Source organism: Rutilus rutilus (assembly GCF_951802725.1).
Source record: "Rutilus rutilus genome assembly, chromosome: 12".
Taxonomy (NCBI): Eukaryota; Metazoa; Chordata; class Actinopteri; order Cypriniformes; family Leuciscidae; genus Rutilus; species Rutilus rutilus.
The window spans coordinates 17,672,688-17,699,378 of NC_140217.1; the positions used below are offsets into that span (position 1 = coordinate 17,672,688).

Consider the following 26,691-nt stretch of genomic DNA (forward strand, 5'->3'; position numbering starts at 1 on the left):
TGGATAAGACCATATTAAAGGTGCTCTAACCCCCAATTTCCACCGGCTGCGTTACGGCTCCGGCACGGCAGCGGAGTCAATAGGTTTCCATTAAAGTCAATGAGTGTATTTCCACTGAATGCGGTACAGCTGCGTTCCGACTCCGGCGATCCGCAGCCCTCCGGAACAGATACGCAGAGCTTCTATTTTTGCCGGATGCCGGAGAGCTACGCAGCACTACAGGGCAGAATGCGCAGGACAGGAAGTCGAGCAAAAAAAACAGAACAAACCAAAACAAAATAAAAGATCCGGTTAATTTTCTAAATAAAATACACCGTGATCATGGCGGATCATATTTCCCTACACTACACCTTGAAAACGTCATAATATGCCATTCCCCATAACGTTCTGTTTATAGAAACTATATATCGCGCGATCATACGTGAATTAGCGAGATCTCGTGGGTCCTCGTGACTTCAGCTGTCAGTCATGGACGCACGGCGCTGATCCACTTGTCCGTGCGACACTTCTGTCGCGCCGCGCTCCACTATATTCCTATGGGTGACGTCAAGCGACTTTGTCGCGCCCGCAAAGCATTCCGGGAAGGCGGCGCTTCATTTGAAAAAATGCTGCGCGTCAAAAAGCTGGCCGATGCCCATCTTTATGCAAATGAATTCCGTCAGACGCGACGCGTCTATCCAATAGAAGTAGAGCATATGGAGACGGAGGGAAGTATCTCGCAGGTCCTCTGTTCTGATACGCTACATTTCCCGCTGGGTCAAAACCACGCCCATAGCGGTAAACCCCCATCAACGTACCAATGTGGGGAGGCGTCGCGACACCACGCGACAGTCGTGTCGGACAAGTGGATCAGCGCCGGCAGCCGTTCCGCAACAAATACGGACCTGGTGGGTATTGACGGACGACGGAACACGGAGCTGTCACGCAGCGGAGCCGTTCCGCAGCCGTTCCGCATCTGGTGGAAATTGGGGGTAAGCGATGCCGGGAGTCGTAACTTCTTGTTGACATTCGAATTGTTGTCAAACAAAACGGAAGCTAGCTCGACCCTCCCTCCTCCTCATCCCGTCTCCTCCCTCCTCCCCTCCCTTCCGACATAAAGGAAAGTCAAAATAGTCACTACAAACAAAGTTAAGTTTTACAGAATGCAGAAAAAGAGAAACATTATCTTAACCCTCTGGGGACGGATTGGGCGGTACCGCCCAAAATGGCATACTTTTACAAATGTGTAATTATCTTAAAAACTATTAATGATAGAGAGATGCGGTCTTTTTTGCCGTCTTCCTCAGACTCCGCTGAAAACAGTGGTATATGGTGTACACACTTCCTTGTTGTGCAATACCACTGCGTAGAAGGCCAATGAAATCGATGTTGTTAGGAATATTCCACGCACAAAGACCAATGGAAAAATTGCCGCTGGGAGGAATATTTTTCTTGCCCAATCAGAGGAAGGTTACCATGACGTATTCTAGCTAATCAGAGGACTCTGTAGCCTTGCAAGGGGTGGTACTATAGTAAATGATATGACGCAAACAGCGTCGAGTGGAGAAGGAGACAGAGAGCGAACGGAGCGTAGAATTACACACACAGATTTATATGAGAGAGACAGAACAATTATAATGTTTATATATATAGCATATTAGCAATTATAGCATTATTATTTTATTGTTTTAGCACTTTTATGATGGCAAGCAGTAAAATATTTACCTCAGAACAAGCTCTGGAACAATTAACAGTTACTGGAAAGTGACGAGGAGAAATTCGAATCACTGGCATGCCTGAGAAAAAACGCCTGGGACTGTTTGTATATAAAGTTCATTATTTAATTGTTCTTTACACTTTTGATTGAACAATTACAAATGTCTGTCAAGTAAAGGGTTTGAAAAATATATATTTTGTTCAAAAACTGTTCACTATTGTTGTGTAAGGTGTGATTTTCAGTAATAAATTACTAAAATAAAATTTTCGTTTTTGAAATTATCTAGTTTATTTTAATTTTTTTACTCATACTTCCTTTATAAACACATTACATGCATTCTTTTGTTAGCTTAGGGTCTTCTGAATCCATAGATACCAAACACATGGTGTTCCATCTCCATTACTTGGTTTATAAGCCCAAATGTAAAAATAGAGAAAACTGACCAAAAAGGGCTTAGTCCCCAGAGGGTTAAATCATTTCGCCCCCTGAGGTTATAACTATAGCTCCCATACAAGGACACAATAATAGCAAGATAACGTTAGCTTCGCGTGAGCGTGTCGAGTGAGCATTAACAACGGCGGCGGCGTAAACAAATTTAGTCAAAGTTGTCAATAGCCTATAAATGAACATTCAAACACGTCAAACCGTGGGTGAAAACAATCGTTCACACACATTGTCGCCCTACTGTGAATTTGCTTGATCATTTACAATAGAGATTGATCGCTGCTAGAAACATACATGTTGTATTCACCAAAGTTAACACTGACTGCATAGTTCTAGCTAATTACATCCTTGTGTTGGTTTGGCGAACATGAACGTCAGTTTAGAAAGAAAAATGGATTTACCTGTTCTGCAAAAACAGAGCAACTATGTCGGATTGGAAGCCCTTCTGCCGGCTGAGTTCTCGCCACCTTTCGAAGGTTTTTCCGATGTAAATTCGGGACTTCACGCGTTCCTTATCCTTGTTCCTTATCCTTGTCCCTCTTCTTTGCAATTTGTTCATCGGAACGTCGTCTCTTTGGTCGTGTGTCGGCCATAATTCAAACTTCCCTCTTCATGCTTCTCTGTTCTCTCTCCTCCACACACCCCCTTCATGTGCACGCGCACTAACCCTCCAAACCCCACCCTCCAATACTTCTTGTCGGTTATTGGCTGGTTTATTATGTTTCGTGGTGCGGGTGAGCCCAGTTTGTTTTTGTTGCCGTTTGTGGAGCCTGTGGTGTCTACAGAGACCGCGTTTTTTTACAGTGTGTTCAGGGGACAGGCAGCTAGCGGATAGTGAGGAGATGTTTGCTGTATGTGACAAAAAATGTTTTGGCCTAAAAAACGCGTCGCATCACTTAGAGCACCTTTAAGCAACTATAGACCGATCTCAAATCTTCCTTTCATAGGCAAGATCATTGAAAAGTTGTCTTCAATCAGCTGAACAAATTCTTATGCTCGAATGGATACTTTGACAATTTTCAATCTGGTTTCCGACCGCACCACAGCACAGAGACAGCGCTCATAAAGATAATAAACGATATTCGCTTAAATACTGATTCAGGCAAATTATCAGTGCTGGTGCTACTCGACCTCAGTGCTGCATTTGACACTGTCGATCATAACATACTTCTTGACAGGCTGGAAAACTGGGTGGGGCTTTCTGGGATAGTCCTAAAATGGTTCAGGTCATACTTAGATGGGAGAGGTTATTATGTGAGTATAGGAGATCATAAATCTGAGTGGACATCCATGAAATGCTGAGTCCCTCAAGGCTCAATTCTTGCGCCACTCCTGTTCAACCTGTATATGCTCCCAATGAGCCAAATAATGAGAAAGAACCAAATTGCTTACCACAGCTATGCAGACGACACACAGATCTACTCAGCCCTATCGCCTAACGATTACAGCCCCATTGACTCCCTGTGCCAATGCATCGATGAAGTCAACAGTTGGATGTGTCAAAACTTTCTTCAGTTAAACAAAGACAAAACTGAAGTCATTGCGTTTGGAAACAAAGATGAAGTTCTCAAGGTGAACGCATACCTTCACTCTAGGGGTCAAACAACCAAAAATCAAGTCAGGAATCTTGGTGTGACACTAGAGTCAGACCTTAGTTTCAGTAGTCATGTCAAAGCACTAACTAAATCAGCATACTATCATCTGAAAAATATTGCAAGAATTAGATGCTTTGTTTCCAGACAAGACTTAGAGAAACTTGTTCATGCTTTCATCACCAGCAGGGTGGATTATTGTAATGGACTCCTCACTGGCCTTCCCAAAAAGACCATAAGACAGTTGCAGCTCATACAGAACGCTGCCGCCAGGATTCTGAGCAGAACCAGAAAATATGAACATATCACACCAGTCCTCAGGTCTTTACACTGGCTCCCAGTTAAATTTAGGATTGATTTTAAAGTATTATTACTGGTATATAAATCATTCAATGGCCTAGGACCTCAATACATTGCAGATATGCTCACTGAATATAAACCCAACAGATCACTCAGATCACTAGGATCATATCAGCTAGAAATACCAAGGGTTCACTCTAAGCATGGCGAGTCCGCTTTTAGCTATTATGCCAGCCGCAGCTGGAACCAGCTTCCAGAGGAGATCAGATGTGCTCCTACTGTAGTCACTTTCAAATCCAGACTCAAAACACATCTGTTTAGCTATGCATTTAATGAATGAGCACTGTGCCAATGCTCGTCCGACTGTTTGTACTGTATTTTATTTATTTTTTTATAAACTGTTTTAATTATTCTTAATTCATTTTATTATTTTAATTTCTTCTATGTAAAGCACTTTGAATTGCCATTGTGTATGAAATGTGCTATATAAATAAACTTGCCTTGCCTTGCCAAGGGAGCAATGAAAGCCATAGCAGGCCCTCCTATCAGTTTTTCAGATCATAATGTTGTGCCTCTTCTCCCTGTCTATATATATGTTACGGAGCTATGACTAGTGCTCCAAAGGGTTTTAACGATTTTAGGCTGGTAGCTCTTACTTCAATAGTTATGAAGTAGTCAAGGAAAAGCCAAAGACCCATCCTAGACTATTATTTATTCCTTTTCCTCAGCTTAGACAATACGGCCCCATTTAGTGGTAGAGAAATATATTTCTCTTTTTAACTTGGATCTTAAAGTCCACCTGTAGTAAAAAAAATTCATCCCTTAAAACTCATCTTTGATCACCAAAATGACATATTTAAAAAAAAAAATTCCTTAAAAAAAGCTTCATGCCTTAAAATATTTTGAATGTAACTCTACACCCTTGCTCTACCCATTTAGTATACGCGGTTCTATGAATATGCAAATTAGCCCCACCTTCACTCACTCACACCAGCTCAGAGATCCACTCGTTTACCTGATTGGTCACAAGGTAGTTTGTGACGTCAGAAACACCAGCGATTTCAAACCGCGTTTTAAGGAGAAAAAACTCAGCAATGGAGTTGATTTATGATTTTGCCCATGGTTTCTCTTAAAGGGGTCATATAATGGTACATGCACTTTTACAAGTTGATTGTACTGAAATGTGTGTTGGCAGTGCCTGTACACAACCATCATAAAATGATAAAAATCCATCCAGTGTTTTTTTTTTTTTTTTATCTTCTTATATGTTTTCCCGTCTCAAATCAAGCCGTTCGACCGTGTGACGTCACACGGTCGGACGCCCCTCTCACGATTGTTAATTGACAGCAGCGTTTCAACACAGACCCGCCCTGAATGAGCTGTCATCATAGTCCACATTGTTGATACACTGGAGCAGAATGGCGTCGAAGCGATTGTGGTGTTCTGTTCTTGGGTGTAATAACGAACACAGCAGTCATTTTGATGTTCCTAAATCCGAACCGCTGAAGACGCAGTGGCTGAGTTTTGTTTTCGAAGGGAATATTCCCCACGATCAACGTCAATGCTTTCATGTTTGCGCGAATCATTTCACACACCAGACTGCTTTACAAACGAGGGTCAGTATAAAGCTGGTTTTGCTAAGAAGCTGCTCCTGAAAAAAGGATCGGTACCAACTATTCGTGTTCCTGCTGCACCTCCAGAAGAAGTGAGTGTAACGTTTTATTAACCTTTATATTAATCTTTATATTAATCTTTGCAAATCGCTTGCACGCTCCACGATGAATGCGGCTAAGGTTTACACTCAGGGTACATTACGGCATGTATGACGTTCTCAATATAATTCATAATCCCACGTTTATAATGAACAATGCGTTATGGTTATTGTGTTATTACAAACTGTGTACGCAGGTGTTAAAGTTAACGTGGTAATACTACACTAAGCTTACTTTTGTAGATGGTTTATAACGGTGTCTGTTACTGATTAAGAAGTAATGTCAAAAAAACATTTAGGCTATAACTGCATGAAGATGAATGGTAATACAAAATTGTGTCCTTCAACTACTGTTAGAAACATTCCTGCCGTGACCTCATGTCAGTGCTTCAGCCCTGACAGTTGTACCTTACACTGCATAGATAACGTTACGCATCACTGACAAGCCTACATTTACCGAAAAAAAAAAAATTCATGACCATTAGCTGTAACATCAATGTGTCAATGAACTAACGTATACATCAGTAATCGCATAGCGTTCGTATCTCACTACTCTACCCTGCCAGTACACACAAAGATAGATCAAAGTGACATTACGTTAACCAACCATTCAGAAACGTCCTGTTCAAGCCTTAATTGTCGAACTTCTTTGAGGCCGTCATTTTGTTCTGGGTCCGGTTCAAATTGATACGGTTGCACAGTGTCCTCAGAGACTCCCGCTGCCATTCTTCAAAATATACCCTCAACTGTTATCAAGGCAACGTGTGTTGTTGTGTCAAAACACCCACAGAACAGAGGGGCGGGGTGAGCAAAGCTCATTATCATTTAAAGACACATGCACTTAAACGGCGTGCTGAAAACAGAGCTGTTTTTGACCAGGTAAAATGAGTGTTTTCTTACAATACTAATGAGAATTTTTAATTAAACTATATTACAAACTTTTAATTTAGACCCTAAAGAATCATATTAGCTTGTACAAAAATGGCATTATATGACCCCTTTAAAGCATATTAAAAACACCACATAGACATATAAACAACATTAAAAGTGTGATTTTCACCACACGGGGACTTTAATATTTCTGGGTGGATTTGGGATTTTTTATCAGGATGTTCTCAATGTGTTAAGAGTTAATGGTGTCCATTCTGATTTACAATATTATTCTACTGGATCACCACAATGTTGTTGTCTTTCACAGATTGCCAAAGTAGACATGAGAACATTCATATTGTTAAGTATGAGGATGATTCAGTGATTGTGAGTCTTCTCCATGAACAGGATCTGGGGCATGGTCCTGCAGAGGAGGATTTTGGTGAGAACAATTTTCTCTTCTGATGAATGTTAATAAAACAAGGGACATGGTGATTGACTTTAGGGCAGGGTTGGCAACTCCACTGTCCTGCAGATTTCAGCTCAATCCCCAATCAAACATACCTGAAAAACCTAACAGAGTCTAAAGGAATTAAGTCTAAAGGATTGCTTGAAAATTACAGCCAGTTATGTATGATTAGGGATGGTGCTAAACTCTGCAAGACAGTGGCTCTCCAGGACTGGAGTTGCAGATCCCTGCTTTAGGAGGTCTCCACCTTGTCCTGTGATGACAACAATTAAAGGTCCGGACATTTAAATTGTTGACACTCATAAATATTTGGATGTGGTTTTTACTTGGAAGTTGAGTTTTCAATCCAATGTTTTGGCTGTTTGTAAAAGGGTTCAACAAAGATTTTTCTTTCTGATGATATTAAAATCTTTAGAGTTTGTCCTACTATAATGATATTGTTTTACATACAAATTTATTGATTCTGTCCTCTCATTCTGTGTTGTGGCATGGTATAGCATTTTAAGTTTGACTAATAAAAATAGGTTAAGTAGCCTTGTGAAGGTAGCAGGGAAAATTAGTGGTGTAGATCAGACTGGTCCTACTGAATTTTTTTATAATTATGTTCTTAAGGCGGCTCCGGTCATTCTTTGTACTGATGACCATCCATTATGAGTTTCAGGTGTTGCCTTCAGGCCGTCGTTTTAGAGTACCTGTAACCAGGACAAAAGAACTAAAGATTAATTTGTGTCTGTAGCTATTAAGCTACTACACTGGCCTGACCCTGATGAGAGTTTACTTAGTACACAAAATGTATGAATGTATCAAGAATAGAGCACTGTATATGTATGTATTGAAGGATTTCTCTTTATTTGGCAGAGCGATTGTTTGGGTGGCTCGCCAATGTATTAGATTTCTCTTAATACATAAAATAAGTAAGCTTGACCAGAGTTCTTGCAGGGAGAATAATTTATTGAAGGTAGTAGTGAAGCATAGTTCTTCAGCAGTGATGTTAGCGTGTCGGCCTTCAAAGAATCTTAAGACAAAGTTCAGTCTGTGAGACAGAACTTTATACATTAAGACAAAAGGGCTACAACAATACAAAACTTTTAGGACCTCACACAGGAGATCAATCTACCCTGCAATCTACTCAGAGCAATGCGGTTTCTTTGTTATCCACACCCATCAGTTTCTATGGGCCATACGTCTGTATGGGTCATTTGGTTCAAACCTTTACAGACACAGAGTTGATTGCATCTGAGGCACAGTCACAATGTCAATGCATCTGACTAAAATGACTGAAAATATGGCCTGAACTGAAATATGCATTTCAGTCAGGATGAGGTCTGGACTCTGACTGGGCCATTGCAACACCTTGATTTCTCTGAGAATTGCATGGTCTGACCTTTGGGTAAACTGCCTGGGATGTCCACTCCTGGGAAGATTGGTGTCTGTTTTGAATGTCTTCCACTTGTGAATAATCTTCCTCACTGTAGAGTAATTGACTTCAAATTGTTTGGAAATGGCCTTGTAACCCTTCCCAGATTGATGGTAGCAACAATTGCTTCTCTAAGATCATTGCTGATGTCTTTCCTCCTTGACATTGTTTTAACACACACCTGAATGTTCATGACCAGCAAACTGCCAAAACTTCTGCTTTTACAGAGGTGATTACACTTTCTGATGATCAATTAATCAAAATCATTTGATTAGCAGTGCCTGACCATTACTTAATTCCTACCCTCTTAATTCCTGTTACAGTAAAGGTGATGATACACAGGGCAACTTTTTGAGCAATGTTGCTGGGCAATGTTGCCATCAACGGGCAACCAGATGAGACACGGGCCACGACCGATCTAAATTATCCAGATAGAAATTTATTGCCAAAATTATGACTGGAGCAGATTTTAAACACAGACTATGGCATTTAGGCATGATCAGTCGCAAGTATCAAATTACATTCATAATCGGCCTTACGATCGTTAAATGTGTCCCTGGCTTAAGTCTCAACTGTTTGCCTATAATATTCAAAACATCGTATCTTTTGGGTGAACTATCCCTTAGTAACACGTCTCATGAAGCTTGACTTCACAGTACTTTTCCCACTATCCCTAATTGATCATGCTTTTCAGGTATGGTTTAAAAAGGGACTTATACTGATATAGATATCTAAATGTATGAAGCCTAGTAAAAAACAACAACAACAACATTTCAGTACCCTTTTCCACTCTCCATCCCTAGATTTTATAAGGGAAAATTACTTGGGAAGTGTAATCTCAGAAGCAGTCTCGCAGTATCGTAGTGATGACCAGTGTTATTGTGTGACTAACTGACTGTGAATGAGAACGTTTCTATACAAACACAAAAATAAAAATAACAAAGGTATACTGCGAATTACATCCATGGAGTGATACTGTGACTTACCATCCATGCAGACGGTGTAATAAACCATGAGATTAGTGCTACTGAATGTAATATAATTGTTTATGAGAGGACAACATAATTATTGAGCTAGCCTTCTCGGCGATCACATTATAAAACAGCACAAATGAGGAGGAAATGTCACTGACCGTTTGCTGAGTGTCAAGTCTCTCAGTGGTCATATCTGTTCGCTCCTGTTCCACTAATCGCTTCAGTTTATCATCTTTACAGATTGAGCCTGCCAACTACACAAAAATAAAATTAAAATAAATAAATAAAAATCAGCGTTCAGCCCAAATGATCAGGCTGTTGGGCTACACATTTTTAAAAATGTATGCTGATGCATTTTGCGGTAACACTTTATAATAAGTATACAGTAATAAAGTACTTACAAATAATTTCAAAACTATTAGTTTATAGTCAAGACTCAGAACCAGTTCAAGGAATAAATACAAAAACCTTAAACGAACAACATTTTTACAGAAACAAACAAAAACGAAATCAAGTTTAAACGTTCTGAAGAGGTTATTTGAATTTACCATTAATCATGAATTCAAATAGTAGCCTATGGCCTATGCAAATGTGCATCCAACGTGAGTGAAATTGTCAAGTCATCCTATGCAATGCCGGGGACACATTTAACGACAAGCTGAAACATTCTAAAACTGAATTGAACACACAGACTGTTTCCAATGACTGGAGCAGATTTTAAACACAGACTATGAATACCGACTGAACACAATGGTCTCTGACTTGAAACGTTTAGGCAGGATCAGTCGCAAATATCAAATTACATTCATAATCGGCCTTACAGTTGTTAAATGTGTCCCCGGATTAAATCTCAAGGCAATGTGCAGACATTAGCTGTTGGATCGCAGGAGTTTATCCGAGGATGTGTCACCATGGCAGGTTATATCCAGCGTGGTGTGTTTTGAAACCAGCAAAAAATGCAGGTTAGTGTAGAACAGCTACTATTCATGAAATAGATTTATTTTTTAAATGACTAAACACCTTGTTGTCAAAGTTAGTATTGTGGCTTTATGTAAGGTCAGACACTTGCGTGTGTCATTAGGGGCTTTCGCACCGGGTAGTTCTAGGAACTTAGTTCTAGGAACTAGCCACCAGTGTTCCCCTAGGAAAGAATAGGAACTCTGAAGTGACGTAAGCCACGCTTGTTGTTGTGACTTATTTTGACGGCGCGGCGGACATTTATTTTGACGGCGCTGAGAACGCACACAGAGCTCGCATTCTCTGTGTTCATTAGTTTATGTTTTGTCTAACAGTCCTGTCTAATACATTATTAGATAGAACTGTTATACAAATAAAGTAGACAGTATATGAAAAGGTATTAGCGTATGGTTGATGTCCAGCGTTGCTAACTGAGTAGAAATACAAAATCATGTTTGGATTGGTCCCCTCAAGGTTGCATTGGATTTTTTCTAAGCGTAAAGGTTAAGAGGCCCATCTATCATGTTCGTAGAGTTAGTTTGTGGAGTAAATATATAGGCTATAATCTCTGTGTTTACACAGCTTTTTTTTAAATGGCAGGTGCTGGTGTTTCGCGTGTGTTCGGCCAATCGGCGTACACTAGCGTCACTGGTAGTTCCTTTAGTGCTGGTTTAGACCCTACTCTGAAGTAGGAGCTAAATTAGTTCCTCCAAAAGGAGTTCCTAGAACTAAAATCGTGATGTGTTACAAGGTAGTTTGTGACGTCAGAAACACCAGCGATTTCAAACTTGTTCACTGCAGATTTAAGGAGAAAATACTCAGCAAGGGTGTTGACTAGGGGTGTAACGATACCCTCATTTCATGATTTCGATACGATATTGCGATACTCCCAGACATATGGTTAAAGGTTAACAAAAAATTTACTGTTGATTAAAATGCTAAATTTGGTATTACATTGGGTGGAAATTAATAAGCTTGGACGTGGTGCTGGTAACCCAATGCACAAGACAATGGTGACACCAGAATAAAAATATTCATGATTCTGAAGCTGAAAATACAGAATTATTTTATTTTAATATGCTTGTAATCTGTCACTGACTACATATATTTTAAATAATGTAGGCCACTTTTTACTGGTAACATTTTTTGTGATAAGAGTGTGGTAAGAATTTTTTCTCACACAGTAATTTTTATTTTGGGTGAACTATCCACGATACATATTTTCACTATCCACGATACATTTTGTTGCATTTTTGCATTGCGATATATTGTTACACCCCTAGTGTTGACTTATGCATTTGTTCATTGTTTTGTCATAAAGCATATTAAAAAACCCATACAGACATATAAACAACATTAAAAGCTTGATTTTCACCACAGGGGGACTTTAAGGATCCGCAGACACTCTGGATATTTCAGTATCGATACATTTCGATATTTTTGACCACACACACACACACACACACACACATACGTATATTAGGGATGTGCATCTCCATAACTGAGGTCGATGCGATACACATCTCGATGCATAGCCAACGATAAGATACATACGAAGCAGCTTCTGATGCGATGCGATACGATACGATTCACCCCATTACGATGCAGTGCGATACGATTTCGATTCGATTCAACAATGCAATTCAATGCACTGGAAAAAACATGATGCTTTGCAATTCAATATGGTACAGATAGTTCGCTTTTATTTCTTTGGTTCAGACAGACAGCAAATCATAAATTAACTTAAGTGCCTTCTGACTTTGCGTGTTTCCAAACATTGGATTTGTAATTTATTTGGTGGAAGATGCAGCTCTACCTCTGCCATGTTAATCTATATTTTATGTCAGTGGTTTCCAACCTTTTTTCCAACTTTTTTTCAGTGGAGTGAATAAATTCCAGCCATTTCATTCTTGACTAATGTCAAGTTGAAAAACGGAATAAAACTCAAGCATTTGAGCAACCAAACACACATCTCCAACCCATATTGCTACGTGAAGTGTCAACGGTCGCTTTGACCAGGTGGTATTTATAGCATAGGGAGCGGGACGCTTTAGATTCTAGAGAGCATTTGATTGGGCAGAAGATGTGATGAGAAGCTGAAGTCCGCAGTGATGTCATAAATATCTGTGATCCATTTTAGCGGAAGTGAAAGACTAAGTTTTGAATGCTTATATCTCCTAAATGCGAATTTTGTCACTGTTTTGGAAAACACCAGCTTATTCATAACCTTAAGCCTAACATATTCATACTAAAAGTAAAAAAAACAAAATTTTGATTTTGATACTTTTATGCCGATGCGAATCTGTGAATCTTACCATCCCTAACACACATATAGACACTGTGCTTCATGTATTTAAAAAGATTTTTAGGAACACTGAATATGAATGCAATTAATGTCTAATAAAGGTTGGTTTAAAGCTAATTAAACAATCAAAATTGTGTTAATTACAGAGACAATGAATGAAGGACTCACTATTCGTATATAGTCAATTAATATATTAACATTGTAGAGAATACAATTTATTAACTATGAATTAACTATAAACTAATAGTTTAAACTAATAGTTAATGATTTGTAAGTACTTTATTAATGTATACTTAAAGTGTTACCCATTTTGTGTGGGATGTACCTGGGTGTTCTTGTGCCGTAGCTGGCTGTGCTCTTTGATCAGAGCATCTTGCTGGAAGGAGCGCTGTGTAGGTGGAGGGGAGTCCAACAATGAGTGTGCATGAGCGCTAGCATGACATGAACCTAGATAGAAACACAGGCATGTTAAGTTATCTGGGGTACTGTCACATGATGGCAGTGGTTTGAAAGGACCTGACATACCTATGTTTTTCGGAGTGCGTCTTTCCATGATGCTGTTGCTATGATGAGACTGTTTATCTTCCTCTTCTGGCTCACACACCTCTCCAACCTCACCCAGAGCACGCTTCAACATCTGCACCACAAAGCCAGTTTAACACATATACAGTACAGTACATATACATCATAGCAGCACTAGAATACTAGAAATTGACATTGTTATCATTTACTCACATCAGTGTTGCTCCAAGCCTATGTAATACAAAACGTTACATTTCTATACAACAAAAAGACGGAAACCGACAAAACATACTTATGTCCTTTTCAGTTTCAAAGCTTTTGAGTTTTTGCACATTAAACTGCTTTTGGCTTGGTGCACTATGCTTGCATGTTATTTTTTCCTGCAAGAAATATTTTAATCATTTATTTGTACAAATTATAATTCTGTGGGTGCTTCTGAGCTGGTGTCAGGTTATGAGAATGTGTTGTCTGTTTGATTACTTGTATGCTTGCAGTTTAGTATGTACACAAGTGTTTGATTTATTATTTATATCACAACATTAAATACAAGCGTCTCTTTAATTTAAATGGACACCAATACATTAAATCATGTAAGGCAACTTGACAAAAATATTCCTTTCAAAATTATTTGGATATATTAAAAGTTAAGTATTTTTTACGTTTTTTTTTAAGTATTCAAATTTAATGATCTATAACCATCTCACAACTTACTTTGTAAATTATATAAAACTTCAATGTTAATGGATAATAGTTCTACAAACGAACTGGTTCTGTGCATTTATCTGTTACATAAGTTATTCAGTCTTTTAAAATGGAGATTGATAGAAAAGTATTAGTTTAAAAAAAATCTTATTCTGTGGATATTAGTATTCCAGCCTTCATCTGTCAGTTGAAATGGCTGATAGTTCAAATTTTGCTGTTAGTCCCCAAGCATCAGAAATGCATTACATTAGGCATGTTTCTTCAGAATGACTTGTTCTCCATACATACAAGGTTTTGAGACACAAGATACAGGCATATTAGTCATAAAGGGCCACACCAACAAAATTTCTGATTGTAAGAGATAAACTCTTTAATAGATTAAATTTCTTTTGACAACTTTTGCATGGTCTAGAGCTGACATGGTATGCTTGTCAGAATATTAGAATGATGGATATATTTGATAGATACACATAAAAATAAGATAACTGTTAGGGCTTAAAGAAAGTATTTAGAAGTTTATTTAGTGAAAAAAGTTCTTTATAATAAAGACACCTTGTGGCTGATTTTTATATAATTTGGTACACATTTGTTTTCACACAAGTATGAATGCGTCCATTTTTGTAACGGTAGGCCATTTAAATGTAACATTATTAGCTGCTGAAATTTGATTGGCTGCGGACTGTTATTTTTTGATTAGCACTTGACTTAATGAAGGTACACATTAAATTAAATTTTCCTTGATCAAACGGTAGCATAGTGTTAAGACCCTAAGATATTTAGCATTTTGGCCTCGTTTTGGTGCTAAACCCTTATTGTAAATAAAGCTCTTACAGTTATTGTTATAATGTTATTGGGCATCTTTCTGGTACTGTGGCTCTTCCTTTTTCCTGTTACGGCTGACCCCTAGCGGTCGTAACAATAGTTAGAAATGCTATTAAGAACAGTCTTAAGCTTTGACTTGAGTATCAAAAAATTTGTATAAAGTAGGACTTGTCTGAGAGAAGAAAATAATTTAATTAAGAAAACATTTATTTTAATATTAAATTTATTTAAAAAATGGATTTGCATTTTGAAAAACTTATCAATAATTAGTATTGATGCTGTGGAATCCTTTTCTATTTATATATGTCTCCTCATTTACAGTTGGAGCAATGATGGGAACATGAGATCCATCAATGGCTCCAACAACCCCAAGGAAGCTTGCGATCCTCATAAAAGTTGCTTGCTTTTGTCGCATGGTTTGAAGATCAGTTGGAAAGTCAATGAACTGCCATAAAGTAGTGGCCAAAAGTGTAGACCAGCCTAGGAAAATTGACATCTTCACCCATTATCCAAATATTATAAAAAAATGTTGTAAGCATATTGCATAGTTGTGCTTGGAGTCAATTGCTTTATTTGTGATAATGCAAATAAAACATTAAATCATGCAAAGAAATAATGAACATGCAAAAACAAGAGAGAACCAGTGAAATGAGAATAACTGATTATGCTGTTGTCAATGTATTCTTTTCCTGTGAGCTTTTTTTGTTTCTCTAAAACATGTAGCTGTAGTCTGCTTCTTTGCCAATAATTTTGTCAGATAAATACTTTCACTAAGTTTAGTGCTTTGTTCTTCCTTCATATTTTAAAATATATATAAAAAAATTAAACAAACTTGTAAGGTCATTAAACAAAAACCTTTGCACATCACTTTTGGCCACTACAGTATGTTTGGTGTGGTTAGTGCCACAATAGTGCTACTTAAGACCCTGCTTACTGTGGACTGATGGGCCCCAAGTCTACTGCAGTCAGAGCATTGATTTGTAGAGTGGGAGAAGTTATTACATTTCTTACCAGGTCAGTTACAAAAAGAATACTTTTATGATCAAGCCTGTATCGTTTTATCAACTCCCTGTCATCATATCATGATATACAACATAATACATACACATAACTCCAATACATTATATCTTTGTTGGAAATTGTGTGGTCTCCTCCTCTCTGCTGCCATCTTGTTACTACTAACTAGGTTAGGATACCTCTCCAGCTCTCACTTAGGAACCTTTAGTCTTGAATAAGAGTAAAATTGCATCATTCTTAGAATTTTGAAACACGTAAGTCTAAAATATTAGTCTAAATGGCTTTATACATACATTCCCAGATTTTTAGTTATTGCTGACACAACTTGGCATGCCACCCCAGAATACTCTGTTGTCTATGTTTTTTGTTAAAGAGATAGATGAAATAAATTCTGACATCATTTACTCACCCTCAAGTTGTTCCAAACCTGTATGAATTTTTTGTTTGTTTGTTTAACACAAACGAAGATATTTTTTTAACAATATTGGTAACCAAATAGTTGATGGACATCATTGACTTCCATTGTATGGGAAAAATACTATGGAAGTCAATGGGGGTCCTTAACTGTTCGGTTACCATCATTCTTCAAAATATATTATTTTGTGTTCAGCAGAAGAAAGGTTTAGAACAACTTGAGGGTGAGTACATTTTCATTTTTGGGTGAATAATTTTTTTAAGGAGACATGGGTCAAATTAGTCAAAATAGGCGACTCTATAGACAGTTTAATTGACATATCATTGCAATGCTTTGATAAATGCTTGGGATAATGCATGGCAAGTTTCAATTGAATCAACAGCCAAGTAGAAGTTAGAAAAAGTAGGGTTTTTTTTAGACCATATAGCTCTAGAGTTTTAAACTAAAACAGCAGATAAACTCACAGATTGAGTTACTGACCAGATCAAGTTCCTCCAGACGTTGAGATAGTTTCTCCGACATATCATGTAGTTCTCGCTCTGCCTCCTTATTCCTCTGGCTGCGCAGAGACAAAGAACTATCTCCATCACTTTTTTGCCAGAGGGAAAGAGAGAAAAAAATATGTCAAGAAATGTTGGGAAGCTGTCCCCGTCTCACTGAACTGCATTCTGAGAGACAGGAGTGAGTGATTAATTGTATTTGAGTGCCATATCAGTTTCAAAGGCTATTTGATGGCAGGTACAGGTAATCAGACAACTGATAAATACAGCACATAAAAGGGTCAATTCATTCTACACAATTCTCTGTTACAATTCTATAAAATATTTGGTAACACTTTATTTTACAGTGTCTTTGTTTCATATGTTACATGTACTTACCATAGTAATAATTAATTATGCATAATTACATGCAATTAACCCTCAACCAAATCCTAATCCTACCCTAACCCGATAGTAAGTACATGTAGTTACTTAATATTACACAGTACTTAAATGTATCATTACACTGTAACAATGACACCTTAAAATAAAGTGCAACCAAAGATTTTTTAGCTGTAATCGTGAAAATAATAGATTCCAGCTATTTGATTACATTGTAATATTACAGTGACTGCAGTGTTTGAAGTATGCTTACTTTTACTGTACCATAACAGCCTGTATTTTACATTACACATTTAACAGGTGTGAATTATTCATATCATAGAATTTTGTTATATAAAAATTTACAACTGCAGAAAGATGTCAATAAAACTGCTTGTGAACAACTTGTCATGTAATGCTACATTTACCTTTAAAAAAGCCATTCATGGTAAATAACTGTAGCAAGAAAAATAACTCTAGAAAGGAGCATTCTGTTAAATATATATTACATTTTTATTTATTTTTTACTTAAAGGACCACTCCACCGTTTTTTGAAATAGGGCTTATTCACCTTCTTTCCTACATTTAGATAGGTGGGCAAATGCATTTTTGTCTCAGTGCATGCATTGTTTTAGTTTGACAGGGTCAGCGCTAGCTTAGCTTAGCATAATGAATGGAATCCTTTGTTGCCAGCTAGCATGTCCTGAGTAAAAGTGATATAAAAGTGATAAAATACTTAAAAATAAAAATCTGCCTGCCTCTATGGGAATTTAACATAGGGGTGTACTCACTTATGCACCATGTATTTTAAGGAAGAACATTTATTTATTTACGATACATTATTCATTCACAAAGAAAATTGGTGTCCTTAAAGGTTGGATTTTTCCTAATTTTTTAAATTAAGGCATTAAGTTCAATTTCCAAAATATGATTTTTTATTCCTCTTTTTAGTCAACTTTAGCATGGGTGTATTCACTTATGCATTGCACTGTATATACATATATATTTATACAGTCGCTATATTATATATATATATAAAATTTAAGGGACAAGACAGAGAATTTTACTTGCCTGACCTGATTAGAACAATGAAAAAAAAAAAGAGATAACTAGGGAATCACTAAACCGAGAGAATTATTCTGATTTTATTATACACTCAAAATATTCCACAACAAATCCTTTAAATTTAATGATATTCAGAACGGAACAAGAATAAAACAATAACTATAAACAAGCCAAACAGAAATACAATAAAAATTAAAATGAAAGTAAGCAGTGTTGGGCTCACGTAACTCTCTCATTAGAATCAAAATGTTTCAACATTTGCGATGTATTTGGATGCTAAACTATTCTTTATCATAGGCTTTGTACTTCACTCACGTTCCAATATCAACGGAAAAAAATCATCCTCTTCACACGCGCAAAAATGTGCTTGGAAACATCACAGTGGAGTGGTGCTTACCGTGAATGGTACGAATTGTACTACTGACTATTTAAACAGAGCAGTGTAATTTTTATATGTTAGGTTGACTATTTTATTATTATACAGTGAGGAAAATAAGTATTTGAACACCCTGCTATTTTGCAAGTTCTCCCACTTAGAAATCATGGAGGGGTCTGAAATTGTCATCGTAGGTGCATGTCCACTGTGAGAGACAAAAAAAAAATCCAGAAATCACAATGTATTTTATTTTATTTTTTACCTTTATTTAACCAGAAAAAGCTCTCTGAGATTAAAAATCTCTTTCACAGGAGTGTCCTGGCCAAAATGTGCAGCAGTACAATCAATTCCATCACAGATAAACATCACACAGACAAATTAAAGACACTTAAAAGCAGTTGCATACTGTTAGATCAACTTCCATTTGCCGGATAACTGATTTAAAATGGAGTCAGCAGATTTTCTAGTTTTAATTTAGATTGGAGGAAATTCCAACCAAACGGCGCTGCATACATAAAAGACTTCTTACCTAGCTCAGTTCGAGTAAAAGGAACAGAAAGAGTATAAAAGTTTTGCGAGCGAAGAAAATAATTCTTGGTAATTTTCTGTTGCATAAAACAACAAAGATAAGAAGGCAACAACCCCAAGATGGCTTTGTAAATAATTAAGTACCAGTGCATTTTTCTTCTGGTAGACAGAGAAAGCCAACCTACTCTGTGATACAAAGTGCAATGATGAGTTGAAGATTTACAATCTGATATGAACCTTAGAGCACCATGATAAACGGCATCTAAGGAAGAAAGAAGATAAGAAGGTGCAAACTGATATACAACATCACTGTAATCAAGGACAGGGAGAAAAGTAGCAGAGACTAATTTATTTTTTACATTAAAAGAAAAGCAAAACTTGTTCCTGAAATAAAACCCAAGCTTAATTTTCAGTTTATTCTTCAGTTGAGTGATATGAGAGCTGAAAGATAGTGCATCATCAACTATAATGCCTAGATATTTGTACTCTTTTACTAATTCAATCACTGTACCTTGAAGGGTCTGAAGAGATACTAAATTATTTGCAAGTTTTTTTGAGTTGGAAAATAACATATACTTGGTTTTATCAGTATTCAGAACAAGTTTTAAACTGTGAAGCCTTAACTGAATAATATTAAAGGCTGACTGAAGCTTAGACAAGGCTTGCTGTCCAGAGGAAGCGCTGCTATACACGACAGAATCATCGGCATAAAAATGAAAGTTGGCATCCTGAATGTCATAATCAAGGCTATTTATATAAATGGTGAATAAAAGGGGCCCCAGCACCGATCCTTGGGGCACACCTTTGGAAATCTCTAATAAATCAGATTGTTTACCTTCGGCTTGAACACACTGGGTTCTTCCACTCAGATAGTTTTTAAACCAAGGAATAACGTAACTTGATAAACCAACAACCTTCAATCTGTGCAGCAATATTCCATGATCCACTGTATCGAAAGCCTTTGATAAATCAATAAAAAGCGAGGCACAAAATTCACCATTATCCATTGACCCTACAATATCATTTAAAACTTTCGTATGATTTAACTATTTATTTGTATGATACAGCTGCAAATAAGTATTTGAACACCTGAGAAAATCAATGTTAATATTTGGTACAGTATCCTTTGTTTGCAATTACAGAGGTCAAACTTTTCCTGTAGTTTTTCACCAGGTTTGCACACACTGCAGGAGGGATTTTGGCCCACTCCTCCACACAGACCTTCCCTAGATCAGTCAGGTTTCTGGGCTGTCGCTGAGAAACACGGAGTTTGAGCTCCCTGCAAAGATTCTCTATTGGGTTTAGGTCTGGAGACTGGCTAGGCCACGCCAGAACCTTGATATGCTTCTTACAGAGCCACTCCTTGGTTATCCTGGCTGTGTGCTTCGGGTCATTGTCATGTTGGAAGACCCAGCCTCGACCCATCTTCAATGCTCTAACTGAGGGAAGGAGGTTGTTCCCCAAAATCTCGCAATACATGGCCCCGGTCATCCTCTCCTTAATACAGTGCAGTCGCCCTGTCCCATGTGCAGAAAAACACCCCCAAAGCATGATGCTACCACCCCCATGCTTCACAGTAGGGATGGTGTTCTTGGGATGGTACTCATCATTCTTCTTCCTCCAAACACGTTTAGTGGAATTATGACCAAAAAGTTATATTTTGGTCTCATCTGACCACATGACTTTCTCCCATGACTCCTCTGGATCATCCAAATGGTCATTGGCAAACTTAAGATGGGCCTTGACATGTGCTGGTTTAAGCAGGGGAACCTTCCGTGCCATGCATGATTTCAAACCATGACGTCTTAGTGTATTACCAACAGTAACCTTGGAAATGGTGGTCCCAGCTCTTTTCAGGTCATTGACCAGCTCCTCCCGTGTAGTTTTGGGCTGATTTCTCACCTTTCTTAGGATCATTGAGACCCCACGAGGTGAGATCTTGCATGGAGCCCCAGTCCGAGGGAGATTGACAGTCATGTTTAGCTTCTTCCATTTTCTAATGATTGCTCCAACAGTAGACCTTTTTTCACCAAGCTGCTTGGCAATTTCCCCGTAGCCCTTTCCAGCCTTGTGGAGGTGTACAATTTTGTCTCTAGTGTCTTTGGACAGCTCTTTGGTCTTGGCCATGTTAGTAGTTGGATTCTTGCTGATTGTATGGGGTGGACAGGTGTCTTTATGCAGCTAACGACCTCAAACAGGTGCATCTAATTTAGGATAATAAATGGAGTGGAGGTGGACATTTTAAAGGCAGACCAACAGGTCTTTGAGGGTCAGAATTCTAGCTGATAGACAGGTGTTCAAATACTTATTTGCAGCTGTATCATACAAATAAATAGTTAAAAAATCATATATTGTGATTTCTGGATTTTTTTTTTTAGATTATGTCTCTCACAGTGGACATGCACCTACGATGACAATTTCAGACCCCTCCATGATTTCCAAGTGGGAGAACTTGCAAAATAGCAGGGTGTTCAAATACTTATTTTCCTCACTGTATTTTATTAAGGCTATAATGAACAGGCTGCGATGTCAAGATTGCAATGCTGGAGTGTGTGTGTGTGTGTGTGTGGGGCGCGATTGAACAATGGACACATAAAAGCATACTCCGTCATTTTGTTCATACAGGACATCATTCAAACTGCAAAGTGTTAACTTATATTTGTGTACAGTCGCAATAAAACACAACATTGTGCTTTTGTAAAATAAATTCAAGCAATCCGTCCCCCGAAAGGCGCTAATTTTAAAATTAAACTAAAATGCTCACGGCTGCATGGGCATTCATAACGGTCCGCGTCCACGGCGAGGAACGAGCAGAACAGAGTCAACGTTTTTTAATTCATTCCTACTTCCATAGGAATTCATTGAAAATGCTCGCTCTACTGTGCACCATTGTCAATGTCCGTGCGGACGAACATATTTTACTTTCGTTTTTAAGTTAGCGATTCAAAAGCCCCCAGCGGTGTCACACGTCGATTAACCGGTGGTAAAATATTCTCACTGTCACATACCTAGTATATTTTTATATAGATACAATAGGCCTACCTGATGTTGAACACAAGAGGGCAGTATAGCCCTATGTATGACTTGATTATTTTTTTATTTTTTTTACTATTTGTGTTTTTAAACTTATAAATAATTCTTAAATTGAAAAAAAAAAAAGAATAAAATGGGTTTAGTTGTGATATTTGTATTTGTATACTTATATAGAAATAAATGGTGTATAATTACATTTTTAGAAGATATGAGGCTTTTAGTGTTTCCTTTTTGGACATTACTTTAATCCCTCATTATAGAAAACCCGTTTGAGATATTTAATATCCGTTCACAATTTAGCTTCTTTAATGTATTTTCATCGTGTTGAAAAAGCTAAAAACTCAGAGTCTGAAATATCCAAAGAAATCCACATTCAAACCAAAATATCTGACTTCCTGTTGGTCGGAGCTAACAACTGTAAATTAGAAAGTTGTCCGGCTCGATGAGACCAATATACATACTGATTTTTGTAACTGTAGGTAAAACTAACCCCCCCCACTTTTGTCAAAAGCATTTTGAAAGTGACACACTTCCTGCTGCCAGTTGGTGGCGCTATAACTTTGACTCACAAAGTCACATCCATGTGATCGGCCTCTTACAACGAACACACTGCTGAAGTTTCATCAAGATAAGTTAAAGGAACACGCCGACTTTGGCTTTGGCTTATTCACTGTATCCCCCAGAGTTAGATAAGTCCATACATACCATTTTCATCTCCGTGCGTGCCGTAACTCTGTCTGACGCACCCACCGCTAGCCTAGCTTAGCACAAAGACTGGAGGTAAACGGCTCCAGCTAGCATACTGCCTAGAGCCCTGCACGGGGCAAAACATCCAGCCCTAATCGAGACCTGGCCCGTGGTGTTCAAGCCCTAATCCGGCCCCAGCCCGAAAACGTCTGCAATTTTTCAGCCCGAACCCGACCCGAGACCAACATCAATATCACTTTGAGCTCTCTCTGACGCGCGCTGTCTCTGCTAGACACACACACATACACGCTACTAGGTAAAATTTTATTATAGGCCTCAAACATAACTATGACCGACAATTATGCCCACAAATATTAATACAGACTGTCCATTACAGAGAAGCATAAGCATGCAGTAGAGAATATTATATAGCCAAGCAGTAAATAAAGATTTACGGCCTACCTTTTTTTGATGTCAAGTAACTTTACTGAAGAACAACGTTTCAAAGAACTCTTCGCCAACTGGCTAACGTTAAATAATAATAAAAATATAATAAAAAAAAAAAAAATCCATTGAACTGAGTAGGCTCATTCACTGTTTATTCGCGATCGTTGTGAAGAAAAAGAATAGCATCCACTGTTGAAGGCTTCAGGCTCAGTAATCAAATCAAAACTCTTTCAAAATGCAGCTTTTCCTGAAGTATTGGGAACTTTTAGTAACTCCTTACACTCCAACTTCTCCCTGATGCTCTGCATGGTCAACTGTCACCTAATGCATTGCACTCGCGTGATCGCATATTGCGTTGCATATTTATAATATTATCAATATAACAATATTTCATACAGTAGCCTGCACTCTGCACATATATTATGGGCACGATGAAAGGAGAAAAGCTAAATGAGCCCGAGTCCGACCAAAGCCCAATCTGTAAAAAAAAAAAAAAAAAAATAATTGTAAAAAAGTTTTAAAAAGTACAAAATTGACTCGACTGCTCCCAATAAGTGACAAAATAACGGCAACATTTTCCTATTTACATGTTGTGATTTGTATAGTCACAGCGTGTACAAATAACATGGTCACAAATTCTCAGAAGGCGAAGCATTTCTACTTGGGCGGAGTGATTTGCTCGCAGCACCTGAGAAGCCCCGTGGTGAGGAGCAGAGTTCGCTCAGAATTGGAGTAAATCACTCCACAGAAGTAGCAGTGCTTCGTCTTCTGAGAATATAGTTCCCAGTATGTATACGGTTAGAAGATGGTTGTGTCTCATGTGACCTTGTTATTCGTACACGCTGTGACTATACAAAACACAACATGTAAATAGGAAAATGTTGGCGTTATTTTGTCACTTATTGGGTGACAAAGGGTATGCTAGCTGGAGCCGTTTACCTACAGTCTTTGTGCTAAGCTAGGCTAGCGGTGGGTGCGTCAGACAGAGTTACAGCACGCACGGAGATGAAAAAGGTATGTATGGACTTATCTAACTCTGGGAGATAAGGTGAATAAGCTAAAGTCCCAAAAAGTCGACGTGTTCCTTTAATGTATGCTGAAGTTATAATACACTTCCTGTGTCCCTTATTCGCCATAAATTAGTTTCCTCGCCACGGCCAAAGCGTTCGAGATATCAAAAATCTGTCCGCAATTTAGCATCCTCAATGTCTTGACTTCATGTTGACCGAATTTGGTGGTGATCGGATGAATTTCCTAGGAGGAGTATTTCAAATTCCACAGCAAGCGTTTTCCAAACAACCCATAATACCTGACTTCGCCCTTTCAGGGCTTGGGCCCTAATAATCCTAAGGAAAACAATAGGGCCTTTGCCCTTTCAGGGCTTGGGCCCTAAAAAACCCAAAACAAACTAAACTGTATTAGCAGCTGTAAATGGAGTCTTATTTATCACTCAGAATTAGTGTTAAACACATTTACACAAACACATGTAGATCACTGTCTCTCTAGGGTCATCCACACCATCATAATGAGGGACAGAAGACACAGAATGATAATATGTTCCCCACATCACGCCAGGATATTTCACCCAAAATTGAAAATTCACTCATTAAATGGTCAACTGATATTAAAAACAAAAACAATGTATGGTAACCTCTGCACATTCTGTGTTGTTACAGCGCTGCAAAAATGGCAGAAATGTTTCTTTATGAAATAGCAGACACAATACCACAGATATTTTTTGAAAAAGATCTAAATCAACTTCAAGGTTTGGGTGCAGTGAGAAAGTCACAGAGACAGAACTAAAAACTTAATACGTCAAATAAACTCTTTTAAGATATAATTTCAGACTGTGGTATAAATTACTGAATGATTTCACCATAACTCATTACTATCCTTGATATTCTAACATAGGTAATTTCATGTAGACTCTAGTGAGTGGATTGAGTTGCTGCGCTTCCCCCCACAAGCAATTTACATTTCAATGCAGGAAGGCTTGAAAGGCCATTGTGTTTCAGGTGAGAAACAGGCCAAAAACCTCACAACCGTAACAATACTGTTACCAATGTCCAAGAATCTGTTGAACTTCTCAAATAATCTAGAGAAAATGCTGGGATTTACCCTGCCAAATAAAATAACAGGTTTTTACAATCGCTAGGACACATTTCTCAATATTTAGATACATTTTCAAAACTCTTCACTCAGTAACCAACTTTCAGCTTGACAGCAGTTCATTTCACATTCAAAATGCAATGAAACTTCATTCATGTCTCAAATCAACTCATTCTTCCAGAACACTAGAAAAGGTTTCACCCAACAAACACACTTTGTCACTCATAAAACAAAAAAACACAAACAGGAGCATTACACAATATTTTCTTTTGTAAATTGCTTTTACAAAACAAAAATGACACTATCTACTGTTTATAATTCACTGCATGATGCTTTTTTTAAACGACTGTACTAAAATATACCTAACTTTCCCCTTTTGTATAGATGGTGATGAAACTAAACACCTACACAAGAGTTAGTCTTTGTTACATCTAATTGTTTGGATAATATTAGATTTTTTTAGAATCAGAATAAATATTTCAATATGATATTACTGTCGAAATGTATAATTTTTTGTGTTGTTAGGTTTTGAAAATAATTTTAACAGTTTTAAAAACCAAGTATGTAAACGTGTGCAAATTAGCCTGTATAGAACATAACGTTCTGTTGGTGTTTGTGTTTAAGTGAGCAAATAATTCATGTAAATGGCACAAAATGCATTCAATGACATCGTTCAAAGCAGTGATCCACAGTTTAGCTCACATAGACGGATGTTGTGATCACTGTGTGAAGAGAGTTTTGAAAAAGTGACTTATGTTGAGAAATGTGTCAAAATGTATTTGTGTTTGGAATAATCAATTTAATTTCATTGTAAATACTGTGGTAATATTTTATATTTAAATATAATTCCTGCAGAAATGCACAAAGTTTGCAATCATTCTGATTTGAATGTGCTTTTATCAGGTTTTTTTTTTTTTATCTGTTAGCATTTGAAAAATGTGCTGCATATATATAGTGCAACCACTTCCCGGGATAGATCCAGGGATGAGGACCTAGCAACATAGCTGGGATCAGTCCCGGAATCGACCATGTGTGAAATAAAGGCAGAATGAATGCCATGAGGTGTGTGTTATGATGACGCTGAAGCTGAGATCATTCGCCAGTTTAGTGGAACAGTACGTTATAGGCTGGTTTTTGATTGAATCAGAAAAATAATGCACAAGTATGATTTCTAGAGAGAGAAATCGCAGATCATAAGCAAACTTAAAATGCTGCGGAGACATTACACGTCACATCCTGATGTCACATGTCTTAATGGTATCTTTACAGGATGTGTGTGAACACACACACTGATTCCAGAAAATCCCTGGTAGTGTGAATGAACAGAAATCAAATGATCCCGGGACAGATTTCCAGTGTATTTTCCGGAATCT

At 37.8% G+C, this 26,691-nt stretch overlaps 1 protein-coding gene across 9 annotated transcripts in view; it reads right to left on the bottom strand.

The window, feature by feature from the left end:
• The window catches only part of LOC311300859 (centrosomal protein of 95 kDa-like), a 350,199-nt gene that overhangs the window by 176,247 nt on the left and 147,261 nt on the right, over positions 1–26,691 (bottom strand). For 8 of the 9 annotated variants that reach the window (XM_084425491.1, XM_084425492.1, XM_084425490.1 and 5 more), the window contains 4 exons: positions 16,694–16,802; positions 13,261–13,372; positions 13,061–13,182; positions 9,632–9,727 (listed from right to left, as the gene is read on the bottom strand). In XM_084425491.1, the coding sequence (XP_084281617.1) occupies positions 9,632–9,727; positions 13,061–13,182; positions 13,261–13,372; positions 16,694–16,802 (439 nt within the window). The remainder of the gene's footprint in view (positions 1–9,631; positions 9,728–13,060; positions 13,183–13,260; positions 13,373–16,693; positions 16,803–26,691) is intronic. The other variant, XM_084425489.1, reaches the window with a different exon arrangement.